Below are 22612 nucleotides of genomic sequence, written 5' to 3'. Positions count from 1 at the left end.
GTCAACTTTCCATTGCAAGTCCTTTGGTGCCCCACGTCTCAATCATACCATGCCCCCACTTGATTCCGTGTACAGCTCTACTTCCCACTCCAAGTCTCATGCCATATTAAATCCACCTACTTCGGGATCCTCTCCAAACTCGACAATAATTCCCTCTTCATCTGATTATGTTTCGAAATCGACTCCTTCCTTATCTTCTACTACATCGGAAACATGTCTCTCATCTCCAGCTGGTTACCACTCTCATACCATTTTCAACCATGCCTCTTCTTCGGTTCATTTACCTCTTGCTCCAACTCAGCACATTCCTCCCGCCCGTACTGACCAAATGGTCACACGATCACAACACAACATCGTTCAACCAAAGAAAATCCCGGATGATATGGTGAGATATCCAATTCCTAAGACATTTCTTACTACTCATGCCACTATTGTGGAGCCTACTTGTTTTTCAAAAGTTGTTAAGCACATCGGTTGGAGAGACGCTTTTTTCTTAGAATTTAATGCTCTTATGAAAAATGGCACATGGACTCTTGTTCCCTATGAATCTAGCTTGAGTATTTTTGGTAACAAATGGGTGTACTAAGTTAAGAAGAAATCTGACGACACTTCGGACCGTCTTAAAGCTCGTCTTGTTGCCAAAGACTATCATCAACAAGAAGGCCTTGATTATGATGAAACATTTAGTCCAGTTATCAAACCGATGAATATTCATTTGATTCTTAGCTATGTCATTTCAAAGGGCTTGTCTATTCATCAGATTGATGAGCAAAATGCATTTTTGGACGGCTACATCACAGAGGAGGTCTACATGTTTAAACCCCAAGGTTATGTTCATTCTCAACTGTCGACTCATGTTTGTAAATTAAATAAGGTGTTATATGGCCTTAAGCAAGCTCCTCGGGCGTGGTATTCTCGCCTAAGTGGCAAATGTCTTGCACCTGGCTTCCTTAACTCTAAGACAGACATGTTTCTTTTTTTTCATATTGCTTCGGATGTCAGTCTTTTTTTATTTATCCTTGTGTATGTGGATGATATTGTCATCATCGGCTCCACGTCTCAGGCCGTTTCTTGGGTTATTGAATCTCTTGGTCGTGAGTTCACCATAAAGAAAATTGGCAATTTGCATTATTCTTTAGGTGTTGAGGCCACTCCCGTTCCGGATGGGCTCTTCTTGTCCCAAAGAGTTTACATTTTGAAGCTTCTCTCTTGTACACATAAGTCGGAAAGCCAAACATGTTACTTCACCAATGTCAACCTCCGCTCCATTATCACTCTTTAGTGGTTCAGCATGTTCAGACCCCACTCTCTATAGAAGCACGGTTGGCGCTCTACAATACTTGTCTCTTACGCACCCAGATATTTCATTCTCGGTGAATAAGGTATGTCAATTTATGTATAATCCCACCGAGGTCCATTGGACGGCAGTTAAGCGTATTTTATGCTACCTCAAACAGACCATGAATTTTGGCCTCCTCCTTCGGCGTAGTTCTTCCTTTCAGCTTTCTGTATATTCGGATGCTGATTGGGCAAGTTGTCCCGATGATCGAAAGTCCACCAGTGGTTATCGTGTTTATCTTGGTCCGAATCTTATTTTTTGGAGTTCTAAGAAGCAACCTACAGTTGCCTGTTCAAGCACTGATGCTTAATATCATGCCATCGCACATGCCACTACCGAGGTCATATGGTTGTAATCTTTACTTCGGGAACTTGTGATTTTTCTTGTTCAGAGTCCAATTTTATCCTGTGATAATATTAGTGCCACCTATTTAAATAGCAATCCGGTCTTCCATGCTCGCACCAAGCCCGTTAAGGTTGACTATCATTTCATTCGTGAGAAGGTTCACCAACGTGCTCTTGATGTACGTTTCTTATACACTTAAGACCAAATTGTTCATCTGCTTACAAAGTCGCTCGTTTCCTTGCGTTTTTCCTTTTTGAGGTCCAAGCTCAATGTTGTTGTACCACCCATTAGCTTGATGGGGGCTATTCCGAATATTATGGACGCCATTGATGAATCCGCTGCGGCACAAACCAACACCACAAGTCATGCGGTTCTACCAAAGTCAAGGACTCTAAAAGTTAACAAATATAGATCTTAACTTTAATGTGAATTTATGTTAATCAGGTCAAATGAATTATGTATGTTAGTTTAACCCATTTACATTAAATAGATTTAAATGGGTTGTGTTGTGTTAATTTATTTCTAATTAATTATTAAACGGGTTAAAACGGGTGATACGACACGATCCATTATTTAAATAGGTTAGGTTATGGTTTGAAAGTTTAACACATTTAGCTCAACGGGTTGGGTTTGGATTAACCTATATAGTTGAATGTTCATGACTTGACATGACACGAATACAACTAGAAAACACGATTTGCCACCCGTTGATATATAGTACTAACTATAAAATAATAATTTTTATACAAAGGGCACAGAGTAATTCTACTTAATTCTCTATTCGCATGTTTATCACAAAGACAAATACATAGAATGGTTATTGAAATAACAAGATTGATCCCAAAATGAAACTTGTAATCAATGTAATACAGCTACCTAAACTTATTAATAATCATGAGATGTGACATGGACCAAATTAGCCATTGTTTAATCTACCTAAACTTTTTAATTTTTTAAAGTTTATTATATATTAATATATCAAATATTATAAGAGCTAGCAAACCCTATGTAATTATCATTGACGACGTCGGTCCCATGGGCCCACGGCTTTTAAATAACTGGTCATTGACTTGCCCGGATTTAATCAGGTGGTGTTGGTGCAGGAAGAAAGGTTTAGGCCATGCTTGGACATTAGATAAATACGTAATGCTATATGCAGTAGTGAATATAAGTATTGTGTAATCATTTTGAAAAAAAGTAAATAAATATGAGATCTACATGAAAAATTAATTTTTTAATAGAGGATCTCACTTTTTTTCAAAGTGATTAATCATTTTGAAAAAAATAAATAAATATGAGATCCACATGAAAAAAGTTAATTTTTTAATAGAAGATTTCACTCTTTTTCAAAGTGATTACATAATACTTATACACTCTATAATTATATGTAGCATTACTCTTATATTTATCTAATGTCCAAGAATGGCCTAAACCTTTCTTCCTGCACCAACACCACCTGATTAAACCCGGGCAAGTCAATGACCAGTTATTTAAGAGCCATGGGCCCATGGGACCGACGTCGTCAATGATAATTACATAGGGTTTGCTAGCTCTTATAATATTTGATATATTAATATATAATAAACTTTAAAAAATTAAAAAGTTTAGGTAGATTAAACAATGGCTAATTTGGTCCATGTCACATCTCATGATTATTAATAAGTTTAGGTAGCTGTATTACATTGACTATAAAATACTATTTTTTATACAAAGGACAAGGACTAATTCTATTTAATTAAGTGCATTCATGTCACGCGGATTATGGTGACAAATGCATGGATTAATTTTTATAATTAAATGTTTCGTTATTAATCAATCACCATTTTCTAGTGCTCTTCAATAATATTTGTCATATTTGATTTCTCTTTCTGTGGTCTTAGTACCATAAGTACATTACCCGGAAGAACATAAAAAAGAATTATTATTGAATATACAATTATACAATTATTCAATTCCATAGACATACTCATCCTGATTTATAGCTTGAAAAAAGAATTTTTCAAATTTAGTTTTCTGTTTCTTCTGACAAATTGTATGAATGGAATCTTGATGGATTATCTAAACAAGAAATCCTCAATACCATAAACAAAATGTCTATGGTCGCAAATGCTTATATTAATAACAACAATCTCAGTCAAATTGAGACAATTGATTTATTAACTACAAGATTTTCTGGAATGTTTCGACATTGTGGGATAAATACCTCTCTGAAGAAGCAAGAGAAACCATTAGGAATGCTATCAAGCATGATGATGACAACGTGCCTATTTTTTATCAAACCATAGAAAGGGATATTCCTGATGCTGTTAATACTTTGATTTATACTATTATTAAACATTTTGTTGGAACTCCCTTCAACATTACTAAGCGCATTAGTAATTATTTGAATAATTTGAAATCCCTTTAAATGTCTGATTATAGATGGTATCCGAATTTTTTTCTTTCTAGAGTTATGTTTAGGGAAGATAGCCAGAAACTCAATTCGAAAGAAAATCCATTGATAGATTACCTCATTTATTTGCTCACAAAGTCAAGGATGAATTTATGATATCTCGAGACTTCTTAATTACAATAATTATACCTACGGTGATATTTTCAGTACAATTAAGAAGCTTAGTATTAGTATGTGCAATGATACAAAAATGCTTCGACAACAAATGAAGAATAGTAAGAAAGTCAAATATGAAATAGAAAATTTTTGTGAACAATTTGGCCATCCACCTATTTATCCTTCTAGACAAAAGCACAAGCATTTTGATAAATCTAGTAAAACTTACGCCAAGAAAATATATAGTATGCATGATGATTTTTATAAAAATCCTTCTTTTTTTTTTTATAAGAATTATCAAAATCGTTCAAAAGGAAAATGTTTTAACTTTGGCAAATATGATCATTTTTCCAAACAATGCACCAAAAAACATAGTAAATTTCAAAACAAGCTTAATCAATTAAAACTTGATAACAATGATTGTAAGGAACATCCACCGCGTTGACTGATGATAAACTTGGTCAACGTCTAGAGACATTTGAGTTTACCTAGATTTTTCGACATCTCCTTGATAACAATTCTAGTAATATCAAGATAACGTAAAGCGTTGAGCTTTTCCATATCTCTAGGCAGTGCAATAAGGTTTTCACTACCAGATAAATTTAATGTTTGTAAATTACACAACTTACATTAGCAATCAGGTTACTTGTAAGTTTTGTATAAGAAACGGCATCCAGATAGCACAAGTGTTTCAATTATCTAATGGACACAGGAAACTCAGTCATATTCCAGTAGTAAGACAGAGAAAGCACTCGCAAAGTTCTTCAATTAACATTAGCAATAAATTACAGGTGACTTATTGGATAAGAAAACAAATCTTAACATTCGTGACAACTCAAATGCTTTCAAAGTACGTAACAACTTAAACTCATTAAGTGCCTCGAACATACTGTAGGTTTCAAATTGACGCTTGACGTAGGAAAAATGCCTAGGGTTGTCGAAAATTTTGATAAAACGATCATGATCAACTTCCATCCTAAAGGTAATTCACCTGATACAAAAGTTTGCTAAATCATTAATAAGGTCATGCATTACTATACATGATTCGTCTTCACTTGATCTTTGGAATAATGATCTTGATATAAGAGTGTAGAAGTAATCATCACCAATTTGTTCCATTGTTTTATTTTCCATTGCATGCAACAAACCTTCTGCCATCCATAATAAAATTAATTGCTCTTTCTTGAAAGCATGGTCTTTTAGAAGTATTGAACAGTAAGCCAAACATGGTTTCAAATCTAATGGGAGATATCTATAACTTAATCTTAGAGCAGGAAGAATATTCTTTGTTTCGTTATTTGACAATTCCCATAATTCCCTACTTAACACCTTCTCCCATTCACAAACATCTAACTTAAACTGTAATGGGCCACCAATTGTCTTGATTACTAAAGGTAGACCTTGACATTTTTCAACAATCTTTTGACCAAATTCTTGCAACTCTAAATGTGCATTGGAGTTAGCATCATGAAATGCGTGTCTTGCAAACAGTGACCAACGCTCCTGCACTGGTAACTTCTTTACAGGATGAGTAGCAAAAGTGCGCATGACTGATGCAACCTCATCATCATGCGTTGTTACGATAATTCTACTTCCTTGTGCCCCAGATTTAAAGGGGTCGCTTAATATCTCCCAATCGTTATTATTCTTATTCCAAACATCATCCAAAATTAATAGGAATTTATTTCCATTCAATTTCTCCTTTAGTTGAAGTTGAAGCTCATTTAGATCTTCAATATTACTGGTCGACGAAGTTACACCATCTAGAATTGTTTTTGTCACTCCAAAAGGGTCAAAGTCCTCTGAAACACAAACCCATGTTGTAAGGTTAAAATGCTCACGGACGTCCTTGTCATTATATACAACTTGAGCAAAGGTGGTCTTGCCCATTCCCCCCATGCCAACTATGCCAATCACACCCACCTTATTGTCACTTGCATCATCTGTGATTCAGAGTAACTTATTAATTATTTCCTCCTTATCATTATTTATTCCACAAATTTCTATTTCTTCTACCAAAGAAGTGTTGGGCAATCTTTCATATGGTTTCCCTCGAACGGTGCCTTGTGTGAGACCCATGACAATATGTTGACTTGCCAGATATTCTAGTCTCTCAAGTACCTCTTTTATGCTTACTTCTATCTTAATGAAAAAAAGAGATGTGCAGATGCTATTTCGTACCTTGCTTGTAGTGGTTCCAAATTCCGCACCCAACCTAGATTGTAAGGCCTTAGTAGCAATCTCAACCAAGACGTCCTCTACATCATAGACAACATGTTTTAGCTCATCAAGCCATTTTTTTAACGCTTGGATGCGTAACATGTTTGTCCTCAGCATCTTCAAGCATAACTTCAACAGACAACAATATTGTTTCCAACTTGTTCAAGAGCCCATCGTTTAGTTTTCGCCCCTTTAGTGTTTCGAATATTATGGATGCCACTGATGAATCCACTACTGCACAAACCAACACCGCAAGTCATGCGGTTCCACCAAAGTCAAGGACTCTAAAGTTGGAACCATATATTGCCAAGGAATTTATTCCTTTCTTTTACAAGTAGTTACTCTATTAATATACAAGAGGTACACGTATTGTGTGTGTCGGAAAGTTCATCGAAGCACTTTGTTTTTGTTTTATGGTACTAGAGCATTAGACTTACGTCAATCTTTTTTCCATGGCATCCTCAACCTCCTCGGTGTCCAACTCATCCACTTCTTCCATCTCCACAAACACCACCTTTGTAGCCAATAATGTCAACCCTATCCCTCTGAACATTCAAAACTTGGTGATGATCAAACTCACCAAGGATAATTATTTGCTTTGGAAGGCACAGGTTGTACATTACCTGCATGGTCAGCAACTCTACGACTATGTAGATGGAAGTATCCCCTGTCCTCCAGCGTTGATCCAAAGGACATCTTCAACTGACACTTCTCCAAGTCTCATCTGAAATCCGGCATTTACACAATGGTTCCAACTTGACCAAGCTCTTCTTGGTCTTTTGACGTCTTCACTTTCAGACATCATAACCAATCTGGTGGGTCTAACAAATTCCGGCAACGTATGGATGGCTCTCGAACGCATGTTTCCGACAAATTGTCAAGTTCAAGTTGTGCAAACAAGACTCAAAATTTCAACCATAAAGAAAAAATTAATCTCTCCATTTTTATTATTTTTAGAAGCTCAAATCGTTTGCAGATACTCTAGCTGCTGTTGGAGGGACTCTCAAAGAAACATAAATTGTTTCCTATTTCTTGGCTAGCTTGGATTCTTCCTATGATTCAATTGTCAGTTCCATATCCAATAGAGTGGATCCCATGTCTCTAGAAGAAGTCTTTGAAAATTTACTGGACTATGAACTCCGACTTGAACAACACTCTTCAGTTGAACTCTTTGTTGGTTCACTCAACATGGCCACTCACAATGATGACAATTCTGGACGTGGTAGAAGTTCTTGCTCTAAAATTCGTCAAGGAAATAGGAGCCACGACCGTGGTCGTGGAAGAGGGTATTTGGATGATATTCTCATCACCGGCTCTACGTCTCAAGCCCTTTCATGGGTTATTGAATCTCTTGGTCGTGAGTTCGCCGTAAAGAAAATTGGCAATTTGCATTATTTTTTAGGTGTTAAGGCCACACCTGTTCCGGATGGGCTCTTCTTGTCCCAAAGTGGCTACATTTTGAAGCTTCTCTCTTGCACACATATGTTGGAAGCCAAACCCTATTACTTCACCAATGTCAACCTCCGCTCCATTACCTCTCATTATCGGTACAGCATGTTCAGACCCCTCTCTCTATAGAAGCACGGTTGGCGCTCTACAATACTTGTCTCTTACGCGCCCGGATATTTCGTTCTCAGTGAATAAGGTATGTTAATTTATATATAATCCCACCGAGGTCCATTGGACGACAGTTAAGCGTATTTTACACTACCTCAAATGGACCATGAATTTTGGCCTCCTCCTTCAACGCGGTTCCTCCTTTCAGCTTTATGTATATTTGGATGTTGATTGGGCCGGTTGTCATGACGATCGAAAGTCCACCAGTGATTATCGTGTTTATCTTGGTCCGAATCTTATTTCTTGGAGTTCTAAGAAGCAGCCTACGGTTGGCCGTTCAAGCACTGAAGTTGAATATCGTTTCATCGCACATGCCACTGTAGAGGTCATATGGCTGCAATCTTTTCTTCAGGAACTTGGGATTTTTCTTGCTCACAATCCAATTTTATATAGTGATAATATTGGTGCCACCTATTTAACTAGCAATCCGGTTTTCCATGCTTGCACCAAGCACGTTGAGATCGACTATCATTTCGTTCGTGAGAAGGTTCACCAACGTGTTCTTGATGTATGTTTCTTATCCACTAAAGGCCAAATTGTTGATCTGCTTACGAAGCTAGCCGCTCGTTTCCATGCGTTTTTCCTTTTTGCGGTCCAAGCTCAATGTTGTTGCCCTTTGGCTTGACGGGGGCTATTACAAATATTATGGATGTCACTGATGAATCCGATGCTACACAAACCAACACCACAAGTCATGCAGTTCCACCAAAGTCAAGGACTCTAAAGTTGGAACCGTATATTGGAACCATGTATATTCTTGCTGTATATTTATTTTCTATGTAAATGACTTTCCTTTCTTGTAAAAGTACTTACTCTATTAATATACAAGAGGTACACGTATTATGTAACCAAAAATTCATCCAAGCACTATGTTTCTGTTTTACGTAGAAAATCAACAAACTCGCCAGATGTCATTTTATCAAATAATATTTGAAGGAAGGGAGAGAGAAGTGCTCCACCCAGTTCGGCCATGTTTTGTTCTTTGAAATGTAAGAAAACAAATGAAGGAAGGTGAGATTGCAAATAGCAGAGCGAAAAATCTGGTTTCAAGCTTTAGCAATAGAGTAGATCGAGGAGACAGCCTACTGCAGTGATGGTATTTAAAGTGCTAGCTGCTGATGGACTTATCACAGATGCTGTTTAATATTGGACTCTTTTATTTGTTTCTTTTTTATTTCTTCTAATATATATATATATATATATATATATATATGACATTTGAGGAAGACAGCTTTGGATGCCTTTTAATTTGCCTATTAAAGTGGCCAACTTTGGTGAACACAACTCCATACAATATAATATAATTGAACGGAAATCATTAAAATAATTACTTAAACCTAATTTCTGTGGGCAATCAGTGAACTGTACAAAGATTTTAGTAGTAGGCCGGTCCAATAAAACTGGCCGTGTGCATCAAATTTCGCTTCACTTAAGAGTTTTCATTCCGTTTGTATCTAGTATTATTTTTTTTTTCTTTTTTAGCTGAGAGCCCGAAAGGAATAAGCGATGAAAGCATCAAATTACAACAATAAGATCGAAGAGGATCATTATATATTCCTAAGCTGGCTGCAACATGTATTACTACTCCAGTTGTTTAGAAAATGATCTAATATGCACCTTTCCCAGGGAAAAAAATTAATCATGAGGAAAATTTTTGAGATTTAACATGATCAACTCGATCGTAAGTAATAGTACTGGCTGTGACGTAGGACTTGTTTGGCCACTCAGATGAAACATAAGTGAGATGACTTGTTATGGTGGCTTCATGGGTTGGTTTCCTAAGGTGCACTTTGACGTCGAGCGGGACGTTGATGGCAGCTGGTGGTCTATTTGGAGGAGGCGTTGTGGTTCACAGCTGATAAGGCAGTCTCTGCATGTTCTTGGCAGCGGTGTCTCGACTTAAGCCTTCTACAATTCACAAAATTTACATCTTATCTCACTCCTCAAGGATCTTTATAATTAGGGCATGTTTAGGAAATGAGATGGAATCAGAATTTTGTAAGTATTAATAAAATGATTTTTGAATAGTAGTGAAATTGTTTAAATTAAGATATTCTACTAGATTTTGAAAAAGAAGATAGAAAAAATTGAATAAAAATTATAATATAAAGTTATTTTTTAATATAAATTTTGCTTTTAAACTTGAAAAAATGGCATTTTTTTATGTTTTATTTGAAAATTTAGAAAAATTCTAACGATTAAATGAAAATTTAAAATTAAAAAATGTGTGTTTGAATTATGTTTGAGAATAGAATTATAAAAAATTTTAAGATGAGATCCTATAGTTATCTAATGTCGAAGCATGGCCTAAACCTTACTTCCTGCACCAACACCACCTGATTACACCCGGGCAAGTCAATGACCAGTTATTTAAGAGCCATGGGCCCATGGGGCCGACATCGTCAATGATAATTACATAGGGTTCGCTAGCTCTTATAATGTTTGATATATTAATATATAATAAACTTTAAACAATTAAAAAGTTTAGGTAGATTAAACAATGGCTAATTTGGTCCATGTCACATCTCCTGATTATTAATAAGTTCAGGTAGCTGTATTACATTGACTACAAAATAATAATTTTTATACAAATTATGCTAAGAAAGCTTGATGTGAGCTTTAATGGATTCTCTGCTAGACTTCCAGCAAGACTGGCTAGAAGAGAGGGTGGCAAATTGGAGTAATAATATTTATGCTTTGTTCTTCGATTTTTCTTTCATATTCGCATTGGAATCTCGGCCACTCCATCTGATTTGTGGAAAGTAGTATGGGAGTGAAAAAGGAGTCAATAATGATATGTCTGTGCATGACATCCAACTTCCTTCTCGTTCGTTTCTTTTGATCACATCCAGAGGCCTCTAAAGTTTAATGTGGATGCATGATATCTCTGTGTTGTATATTGTGAGATCCGGTTTCACGACTTCTACCTGATTTGCTATGGGTTACCGCAGCAATGTATGAATCCTGCTTTTCTCTCTTAATAGAGACGCTATCGTTTTTTACAATTATTTCTTCATATATGAACATGAACTGTGTTTCGATGCAGTTTTTTTACCTGCATTGTACTTTTCTTTCTCTAACCTTCTGTCGAGTGAGGCTTCCGTCGGCTAGAGGAAGGGAGAGGGAGAGAACAGAGAGTCTGTCGTCTGGGTTGGTCGGCTTGAGGAAGGGAGAGGTAGAGAATAGAGAAGACGTTGGGTTGGTGCATAAATTTTTTATTTTGAAAACAAATTGAGTCCCTCGTTAAGAAAATAATTTGTATGTAGATCTTAAATTTATCTAATAATTTTTTTTAAAAAAATATACATTTTAATATTTCGAATATCATCTCTCAAATGTCAATTTTGGAAGCACAACTCCTTATACCAAGTGGCTATGTGCTTCCTTTGCTATAAAGCTCATTTAAAAAGGAATGGACAGATGAAATTGCAATAAGAAATTGATAGATGGAGACATTGAATACATTTTGCCAAAAGGAGTCCTTGACTTCTTGGCATTGGATAGGATTTGTTGGCCTATCGCACTCAAGCCTGATTATAATTAAATTATCTAAATAAATAAATAAACGGTTGAGAGGAGACGTTAATGCATTAATGCTTGTATTCCGCCCACCACATGCGACCTTGGCCCAATGAAAAGGACGACCATTCCCAACCTGAATTTCCATTTTTTTTTTAAATTCTATTTTTTTGTTTATAGAAATATCATTCATATCAGATTAAACATTGGTATATAAATTTGATTTTGACGTAATTTTAGCTAAAATGTCCCTTAAAACTTCCACCTTAGATTAAACATTGGTATATAAATTTGATTATGAGCTACAGCAATTCAATAAATGTGTTAACTTACAGTAATTAAGTTTAAGGAATTTTATATTATTTCTCATTCTTTTGTGAATATATTATGTGTATATTTTAATATTTTGTATTTGAAAATGAAGTTAATTTAGGTTGATAGATGAATTTTATGTATTTTAATATATAGATGGTTGGAAATTATGAAAATAAAAAATAAAATGGACTTACAAAATAAATATTGCATTAACTAAGTAGATTAAAAAAATATTATTATTTTATAATTTTAGAAAATGAGATGTCTAATCCAATAATTCAAGTTATGAAAAAAAGCCAAAACATATTTTCCAGCTGAAAAATGATATAATGACAATTATTTCAGAATTTATCCCAAATTTTTTTTTCATTAATAATATGACATGGACCATATTAGCCATAACTTTGTGCAGATATGAGGTTCCAATAATGGCTCTTAAACAACTGGGATCATTGACTTGACCTGGTGCAATCAGGATCAATGCAGTAGGCTGTTTCCTCCACATATGGTATCATTGCCAAATATTGCAGCTTGCTACCACACTCTCTGCTCTTTGCAATCTTACATTTCTTCATTTGCTTTTTCCCCTTTCAAAGAACAAAACATGGCCGAATTAGTGGGAGGAGCACTTCTCTCTGCCTTCCTTCAAGTATTATTTGATAGGATGGCATCCCGCGAGTTTACTGATTTCCTAAGGGGACGAAAACCTAGTGAGGAACTCTTGTACAAGTTGACGAATGTATTGCTATTTGTGGGAGCGGTGCTCGAAGATGCTGAGGACAAACAAGTTACCAATTCTAGTGTGAAAACGTGGCATAATGACCTGAAGGATGCTGTCTATGATGCAGAGGACGTCTTAGATAAGATTGCAACTAAAGCCTTACAATCCAAATTAGATGCTGAATTTGGAACCAATATTGAAAGTAAGGTACGAAACTCCATCCATACTTCTCCTTTTTTTAAGAAGATAGAAGAAAGGATAAAAGGGGTACTTGGGAGATTAGAAAATCTAGCAAGTCAACAGAATGTCATTGGTCTAGTACAAGCTAGTACCATCAGAAGGAAAGCATCTGAAAGATTGCCCACTACTTCTTTGGTAGAAGATTCAAAAATTTGTGGTAGAAATGATGATAAGGATGAAATAATTAATAATTTACTTCCTGGTAATGCTAGTGACAATGAAATAGGTGTGATTGCCATAATAGGCATGGGGGGAATGGGCAAGACCACCCTCGCTCAGCTTGTATACAATGACAAAACGGTCCAAAAGCATTTTCACCCTGTAGCATGGGTTTGTGTTTCAGAGGACTTTGATATGTTTAAAGTAACGAAAACAATTCTGGAAGCAGTAACTTCTTCGACCAGTGATATTAAAGATCTAAATCGGCTTCAACTTCAACTAAAGGAGAAATTGATGGGAAAGAAATTCCTAATCATTTTGGATGACGTTTGGAATAGGAATTGCACTGATTGGGAGATATTAAGCAACCCCTTTAAATCTGGAGCAAAAGGAAGTAGGATCATCGTAACAACGCGCGATGTTGATGTTGCATTAGCCATGCGTGCTTTTGAAACCCATCATCTAAAGGAGTTACAAGAGGAGGATTGTTGGTCACTATTTGCAAGACATGCATTCCATGATGCTAACAGCTCCAATATGAATTCAGACTTTGAAGCGTTAGGTCGAAAAATTGTTGAAAAATGTAAAGGTCTACCTTTAGCAATAAAAACAATTGGGGCGCTCTTGCGATCCAAAGTTGATGTTAGTGAATGGGATAAGGTTTTGAATAGTGAGATATGGAGTTTGTCAAATCAAGAAATACAAATTCTTCCTGCTCTAAGACTAAGCTATAAACACCTTCCCTCATTTATAAAACGGTGCTTTGCTTACTGTTCATTATTTCCGAAAGACTATGCCTTCAAGAAAGATCAATTAGTTTTATTATGGATGGCAGAAGGTCTTCTCCACAAGACTGAAAACCAAACAATGGAAGAAATTGGTGATGATTGTTTTGTCACTCTTGTATCAAGATCATTATTTCAAAAGTCGAGTGAAGATGAATTTAGCTTTGTGATGCATGATCTCATCAATGACTTGGCAAAATTTGTATCTGGTGAATTTACATTTAGGTTGGAGGTTGATAGCCGTTCTCATCTAAATGTTAACAAGACTCGTCATGTGTCGTATGTTATTACTGAATTTGACAAATTTCAGAAGTTCGAGGCTCTCCAAGAAGCTACGCAATTGCGTACATTTTTGGCATTAGAATCGTCAATAATTTTTTGCTACATGTCTAAAACGTTGTTGCGTGATTTATTGCCAATGTTAAGTTGTTTACGGGTGCTCTCCCTATCTAACTACGAGAATATGCACGAGTTGCCAGAATCAATTGAAAAAATTACACAATTACGTTATTTGGACATTTCTCATACGGGAATTAGAAGGTTGCCAAATTCTTTATGTAAGTTGTACAATTTGCAAACATTGAAGTTATCTCGATGTGAAGAACTTGAAACATTGCCAAGAGACATGCAAAAACTCGTTAATTTACGCCATCTTGATTTGACTAAAACTCCCTGGATAATGGAGATGCCGATACATATGGGCAAACTAAAATGTCTCCAGACATTAACCAAGTTTGTCGTTAGCAAACACGCTGGGTGTAGTATTAGAGAATTGGGCGAGCTTGCAAATCTTCGAGGAGCACTTTCTATCTTGGATCTTGAAAATGTTGAATCTTTCAAAGATGCAGAAGGTGCATGCTTGAGGAATAAAATGGACCTTAAAGAGTTGGCATTAAACTGGAAAGCAGGTTCAAATACTGAGATTTCAGAAAGTCAAAGAGATGTACTCAATGGTCTGCAACCACATAGAAACCTGAAAAGTCTCACTATAATATACTACATGGGTGGAAGTTTTCCAAATTGGGTAGGAGATAATTCCTTCTCTTATGTAACGTCTATTCATTTGGAAAACTGTAAATATTGTTGCAGCTTACCAGCACTTGGGCAGCTACCCTCTTTACAAAACCTCTCTATTGTTGGTTTTGATGGAATTGTAGCAGTGGGTGAAGAGTTTTACCGAAGTACTACTGGTTCTTCTTCTATTAAGCCATTTGGGGCATTGAAATTTTTAAAATTTGAGCAGATGTTGAATTGGAAGAAATGGTCTTCGTTTGGTGATGAAAATGAAGGAGGAGCTTTCCATTGTCTCGAGGAGCTTTATATTCGGAGATGCTCAAAGCTAACGGGAGATTCGCCCATTGACCTTCCTTCTTTGGGTATCCTTGAGATTACAGATTGTCCGAAGATATTGGCTTCACTCCCAAGGGCTCCGGCTATATGTCAATTGAAGCTGATAAATTGTGGGGAGGATATATTAAGGGAACTGCCAATTGATGTTACGAAGGAGCTTAGAATTGGAGGATTTGATATGGATATGGGTGACTTTTTATCGCATATGTCTCTTCCAGTGGGTGGTCTGCCCTCTACATTAAAAACTCTTGAAATATACAATTGTAAGATGTTAGGGCTCCCAATAAACTTGGACTATTCATGCCTTGAAGTTTTGAAGTTGTTCAGTTGTGATTCTCTCCGCTCCATTCCAATGGATTTATTACCAAATGTTAAGAATCTGAAAATCGAAAGGTGTAGGAATCTAGAATCTCTTACGGTTGCAGAACAACATCAACATGATTTAGTGGCCTTGTCGTCTCTAATTATCAAAAAGTGTCCTAATTTTGTGTCATTTCCGAGGGGAGGATTGCACGCCACCAACCTTGGAAAGTTAAAGATCGAAAAATGTAAAAGTTTGAGATCGCTACCTGACAAGATGAACATGCTCCTTCCATCTCTTACTCGATTTTGGATAAAAAAGTGTAGAAATATTGAGACGTTTCCAGAAGGGGGCTTGCCTTCCAATCTGAATGAACTTAAAATTAAGTATTGTCAGAAACTCATTGAGAATCGGATGGGGTGGAGTTTGCAAAATCTTGCCTCTCTTAGATATTTGACAATTATGGGCGGATCGAAATTAGATGTGGTGACTTTTCCGGAGAAGGGGTTGCTTCCCACAAATCTGATCGATCTGGAGATTTATGAATTCCCAAATTTGAAGTTGTTCGACAAGAATGGATTTGAGAACCTCACCTCTCTTAAATATCTGTATATTGGGAAATGTCCAAAGCTGGAGTACTGCATGTTAGAAGAGGGGCTTCAACACCTCACTTCCCTTTCTTTTCTACAGATTTGTGAATGTCCTTTATTAACGAAGAGAAGGTGGTGGGAAAGAAGAAAAGGAAAAAAATGGCGGCGCAAGTTTGCTCACATACCCTTCAAAATAGTTGATGATGAATTGATTGAGTGAGCCAACCAAAAGTCTATGATCAAAACATGGGTACGTGAAGTATGTACTATTTGATAGATGTTATACCATTTTGATCTCGTATGTTTACTTCGAATTGATTGAGTTAGCCAACCAAAAGTCTATGATCAAAACATGGGTACGTGAAGTATTTACTCTTTGATAGATGTTATACCATTTTCATCTCGTTTAACTTTGACGAGGAATTGATTGAGTGAGCCAACCAAAACAAGGGTACGTTAGGTATTTACTCTTTGATATATGTTATACCATTTTGATCTCGTATGTTTAGCCTTGCTTAGACCCAGTTTTTCATGAATCACACACTACATAAAGAGCATTAGTAAAGATCAGTTGCCACCAGAATTTATAATCCCCTAATTTTTTGAAATTTTTTGAAAAATAAATATACCCTAATTTTTAATCATATTTTATAGATATAGAAAATGATCCTCCAAAAAAAATTTATAATCTCGGCCACATGCTTTGCAAAATTTTATAAAATTTCAATATATTTATAAATGACTCTCCAATTTTTTCGTATAGTCCAAGAATTTTGTACAATTTCTATATATTATTTATTTTTAAGAAGTGTGGTCTCACCAAAATTAAATCAAAACTAAGTTTAGGAGAAATAATAAACTTATTAATATAGATCCCAGAATTTTTTGTTATACAATATTAGGCATCTTAATATGGAATTCAAAGTGAGAATATAAGAAAAATCATTTAAGATCTCTATTATAGCATTATATACTTAATGTGACACGAAAATATCTAGAGTTTACATGAAACTTAATAAACTAACTTACATAGTGACATTCTAAAAGATCACTTGGTAGTTTCTATGAAGCAAATAAATTCTAAATATTTCATAAAACAATATCATCAAAAATATGAAACATATATTAAGACATTGATTTTATATATTGTTATGTTTTTTTTTATTATTATTGAATCTCAATGTGTCACACACTAGAAAATTTGACCCATTCCCCACCCCCCAAAAAAAAAGAAAAATTGCTAATTTGCCACTGGTTGACACTCTTCTTTTGTCTCTTTGGATGTCAGTGGAGCTGGTATTAATTTAGAGATCGGAGGCAAAACCATTATGTTGATCAGAAGTCTATTAGTGAGTATCAAATCTTTTATTTAATTTTGAGTACAAAAAACATTTTGGATGATTGTAAAAGCAAGTGACTACCTTGCTTTGTTTTTGTTTTTCATTGTTGTTGGTCGTGACACTTTTTTTCACTTGTAAATTTGCAGAAACATGATATGATCAATGTGGAAAAATGGTTGTTCATCTGCACTGAAGTTTTTGCCTTGTGAAATTGTAACATGTTGGAAGCTGAGAAGAGTTGAGATGAGAAGCTGAGATATTAGCAAATAACAAGTGGAACTAGAACATTCTATAAAGCAATGTTTTGAAATGCTAGATAACTTTCAAGTTACAACGACGTTTGGCTTTATGTTTAAACTGTTTTTTTTTTTTTTCATGATCTGTTGGATTTAAGTCGATTGCTTGTTCGAATTGCATTTTGCATATAAATAAGTTTTAGGGCGTTTGGATTTCCTCCAAGAATCCACTTGATTTAGAAATTCAATTATTGTGATTTCAATCCCCTTCATGTTCTGCTCTAAATTGTAATGTTTAAAGTGATAAGGGACGTATGAAGTGAATTCTATAATATCTATTGAACAATTCTATCATAACAAATGAAGATTATAAAACCCACTTCCCGTGTCTTATAATCAAAGACTTGGGATGGAAAATTCAAAAGGCAAAAAGACAACCTTCCTGAAAATCAAGATTGGGAGAGGAAAATTTTATAAAGAACATCAATCTATCAATGGATGGAAACAGGGTCGGTTCTTGATCTATTAGGCAAGTTAGACAATTGCCTAAGGCCACTTTTCTCAAATGTGTAGGTTATTTATATAACTTTTTTGACAATAATGATTATAATTGCTTCTATGGCTCAATTGGATACTAAGAATATATCATGATATCTGTGAATAGTAATAAAATAGTTTGTAAATAGTAATGAAATAATTTGAATTAAAGTATTTTATTGAATTTTTAGAAATGAAAGAAAAAAGTAGAATTTGAGAACATCTAATAATAGCTTAGAACCATTATGTTCCCAAGGGCTCCAAGAGTCTAAAGCACGTCTTGTAAAACTAGATTTGATAAAATCCTTCCTAAATCGAAAGTTTTCTAATAAAGATTAAGTCAGTTATTAGTTGAAAAAGTGTTATAAAATATTAATCAGTAATTTTACTTTGCCAAATCATAGGAATTATTTTTAAATAAAAATATAATATAATATAAAAATTAAAATTAATATATTTATTCTATAAAAAATTAATATATTTAATTTTACTTTAAAAAAAAAGCCTCAATCAAAATTTTAGCCTTAGCCCCGAACCTATTGAGCCGGCCCTGGATGGAAATTAAAAAAAAAAACAAAATTTAAATGTGGACAATCCTTCCTATATACAAGAAGATACGGAAAAAAAACTCTACATTTACAGAGGCTATTTGTATGTAATTGAACATATATTCATAGCAACTGTACGCTATCCACATACACTGTCCTTTGAATATGTGGCAGCAAGGAGAGCTGCACCAGTGTCTGGTCCATCTTCGATTATCTTAAGAATGACATGTGGAGCAAGGTCTTCCCCCAATATTTCCCACAAAGCTTCATGCAGGTATTCCCTAAACATCGTATAACTTGTTTACAAACTCCCGTGAATAGAAACTACTGTTCTTCTCATTTTAACATCAGTTCTAGTCCTTCCACCTGTGATGCCGCCACTTCCATCCCTGCCAATCTTTTTCAAAATTCCCCCGATACCAGCAGCTGCCAATCTAGCAGCTCTACGGGTCACTGCATTGCATGACTTTACAATGAGCTTTCTAACCTTTAAAGGGACATCAGGAATCTGAAATGAAAAAGCCTACCGAGTAAACAAATCATCAAAGCACCAAGTCATCTATTTGGGTTATCATTCTTCCAAGGAAACAGAAACACTAATCTTCTAAATGGATTGGTGGCATCTATCTCCAGAACATCTTTCAAGATTCTTGCCATAGAAATTATAGGTGTCCTGAAATTGAAAAGGTGGATACCATGAAAATCTATAGCATTCAAAAGGAATTATTAAACAGTTAAACTGCATTACGAGCATGACAATTGTACATATTTCTAATGAGAAATGTTTGGTCTACAAAGGGAACTTACAAAAAAGAAGTTTACAAACAGATATACTTTAACATAATATATTTGATTGTGAATTATGTTTTGTTGTAAAATAGATCTAACACATTAAATTAAGCCATCTCAGTTTGTAAATTGATGTTTATAAGATCTCTTTGTACAACTAGCATTTCTCATTTTTCAGGTAATGATTCAAATATTATGTTGAGATAGGCCCTTTTTAAGTTATTGTAATTGCCCAAATGCTCAATCTACATAAGTGTTACCAGCCTCACAATCTTAACGAGCTAAAACAAAATAAACGGAAACTGTTCTCAGAAAGATGGAGGGCAAAATACAAGAAGTATTAGTTTGGTCAGAAAACATCTCCTTCCAACTCTTTCAACTAATTCAAAAGAGTGTGATGAGATATTTAGAAAGGAGAAAAACAGAACAAAAAACAGTAATTGGAGTTCCTTTCACCACCTTAAAATATCTCATGATCAAATAACAACTACAGAAAAATAACTATCATTACGATCTAAAACTGCTGACAACTACTACGAAATGCAAGTGATGAAAGGATGATTGATATTTTGGAATGGAAACTTGAAGAATAATCGGTCAGTTATAAGGGAAGGGAAAAAGATATTGGTGATGAAGTGTGCCAAAGCCAAGAAAGATCATCTATCATCACCCATGGCCTTGCTTTTTTCCTTCTTCTTTGCGTATTCATTGAAATAATCCGGAGAAAAGAAGAGAACAGAAAGACAAAGGAGAGGAAAGTTGTTTCTAGCTATCATCACCCTTGGCTACGTTCTTCTTTTTTTTTCTTTTTTTTTTAAAAATTTATTTAAGGCTTTTAAAAAGGGGGAGGTGTGAACACATACAAGACCAGAATAAAAAATATTTCCAATATCTAGGCATCTCTATCAAATCAGTGATTTCCTTCCACAACAGATGACTTGAGTCAAAGCCCAGACAAGTTTCTTTTTACTATGTGGAACTTCACCAAAGAAGGGCACTTTGGGCTTACCCGTAGGGGATAAACCTGCAAGAATCATGTACAAAGTAATCCAAGGAAACTCCTAGTGAGGAATCAACACGATCCTTGTGTTGGCTTGCCTTTGGAGTCCACACCGGTAAGTAGTAAGGAGCAGGCCCATGGCCTATAAATAAGAGGGTCTAGCCTCTTAGTTAGGTACACCAAATCATAAGCTTATTTAGTAACTTGTGACTCTAGTAAAATTCCTCTTTTAATTTTTCTTGTAAAAGGAAAGAGGTGAGAGTTAAAGTTTTACTAGTGGGGAAGCTTTGTGGGTGTCATTTGGAGTGAGGAGAAAAATTGTGTGATTGTAATAATTTTTCACATAGTGTATTTTCTTCTCTGGGTCTGGTGGTTTTTCTCCTATTTTGGGAGTTTCCACGTAAATTCTTGTGTTGTTATTATTTCTCTGTTTTTCTTCATATTTCACCAAAGGGTGGATCCTAGGGGGTGAATTTAGGAGGTCTAAATTCCCAACAAGTGGTATCAGAGCCACTAGGTTCTTTTTTGGTGGGTGGAGCTTTGGTGTGGTAGTGTGGATACGTACAGTCTAAGGAGGTTCTGTCTAGGAGATTGGTATTTAAGTGGTCCAGTGTGACCCTCCAATCTTTCCTGGGAACCTTGAAGTTCTGTCTAGGAAAGAATAATCTTTCCTGGGAACTTACTTAGTGAGTACCATTCATTTCTACGGTAAAATTCATCGAGGCAATGTCAGGAAGTAAGGCTTCAAATTCTATCAGATATGAGGTGGAGAAATTTGATGGGAGAATCAATTTTGGCTTGTGGCAAGTTCAAGTCAAGGATGTTTTGATTCAATCAGGATTACACAAGGCGTTGAAGGGCAGACCAACCCCTGAAGTCAGCAGTGATACTAGCGTGACTGATGAAACAAAGAGCAGATCTGTAATGAGCGATGAAGATTGGGAAGATCTGAATTTGAGAGTAGCAAGTGCGATACGTCTGTGCTTGGCCAAGAATGTTCTTGCAAATATACATGGAATATCTACGGCAAAGGAACTCTGGGAAAAGCTAGAAGAGTTGTATTAGACAAAGGGCGTCTCAAATCGGGTGTACCTGAAGGAGCAATTTCATACACTGCATATGAGTGAAGGTATGACTATTTCAGATCATTTAAGTGTTCTCAATGGCATTGTCTCTGAGCTAGAATCTATTGGAGTTAAAATTGATGATGAGGATCAAGCCTTGAGGCTCATCTGGTCTCTTCCATCTTCCTATGAGCATATGAAGCCTATTTTGATACATGGGAAGGAGAAAATAATTTTTTCAGAGGTTACCAGTAAACTCTTTTCTGAAGAAAGAAGACTAGGTGGTGAAAGAAATGGTCCACCTGTGAACTTAGCATTGGTAGTAGCTGGTAATGGGAAGAAGAAGAACTCCATGAAGATGAAAGTAGTCTGCTGGGGTTGTGGACAATCTGGGCACGTCAAGAAAAATTGTCCAAGAGCAGGAGCAGGTTCGGCAAGTGGCTCCAAGTCAGTAAATGGAGATACTGATAATGAAACTAACGTTGTGTCCCTCTCCATGGAAGACGATGTCTGTTAAAGGGACATGTACATCCTCATGGCATGCCATTAATTCCCAAAGTTGTCATAATAGAGGATGTGTTAATGTTAGCTGGTCCACAAATTTGCACACAAGCATTGGTTTGGCATTAATGTAGGGTGTGTGGTGGAAATTTATGTCGATGGCTGATGAACTTCCAGGAAAGCCAAACGTGGAAGTTGCACCATAATTTTTCAGCAAGGTTATTTTTCGACATGAGCCGAAATTGAAATGCTTGGAATTGGTTTATTCTGAGTGGGTATGCTTTTATGGTGGAGCATGATAGCAGAAGCTATGAAGATTTTTATTGCGGTGGAGCGTGGCTGTGGGACCAGCCAAAGTCGCAAGGTGGAGATTGTTGGGTTTGTGCTCCTTTTGGAGTCCCACACCGATGGGATTTGTAAAGGGAGCCAAGGCCCATGGCCTATAAATAAGAGGGTCTAGCCTCTTAGTTAGGTACACCAAATCATAAGCTTATTTAGTAACTTGTGACTCTAGTAAAATTCCTCTTTTAATTTTTCTTGTAAAAGGA

General features: G+C 35.7%; 2 protein-coding genes across 2 annotated transcripts; one reads left to right on the top strand and one right to left on the bottom strand.

Moving 5' to 3' along the window:
- Nucleotides 1-5219: 5219 nt before the first annotated feature.
- LOC108982566 (putative disease resistance RPP13-like protein 1) lies at nt 5220-7148 on the bottom strand. The gene is made up of 2 exons (XM_018953977.1): nt 7076-7148; nt 5220-6175 (listed from the first exon to the last, which is right to left on the bottom strand). Exons 1-2 carry the CDS (start codon nt 7146-7148, stop codon nt 5220-5222), a joined length of 1029 nt encoding a protein of 342 aa, XP_018809522.1.
- Nucleotides 7149-13110: 5962 nt separating this feature from the next.
- Nucleotides 13111-16269, top strand: LOC108982572 (putative disease resistance protein At3g14460). The gene has a single exon (XM_035690089.1). It carries the CDS (start codon nt 13111-13113, stop codon nt 16267-16269), a length of 3159 nt encoding a protein of 1052 aa, XP_035545982.1.
- Nucleotides 16270-22612: the final 6343 nt, after the last annotated feature.

The sequence above is a fragment of the Juglans regia genome, chromosome 5 (assembly GCF_001411555.2).
Source record: "Juglans regia cultivar Chandler chromosome 5, Walnut 2.0, whole genome shotgun sequence".
In the NCBI taxonomy this organism is placed as follows: Eukaryota; Viridiplantae; Streptophyta; class Magnoliopsida; order Fagales; family Juglandaceae; genus Juglans; species Juglans regia.
The sequence above is the reverse complement of the archived record's forward strand: the minus strand, read 5'-3'. Positions and strand labels throughout refer to the sequence as shown.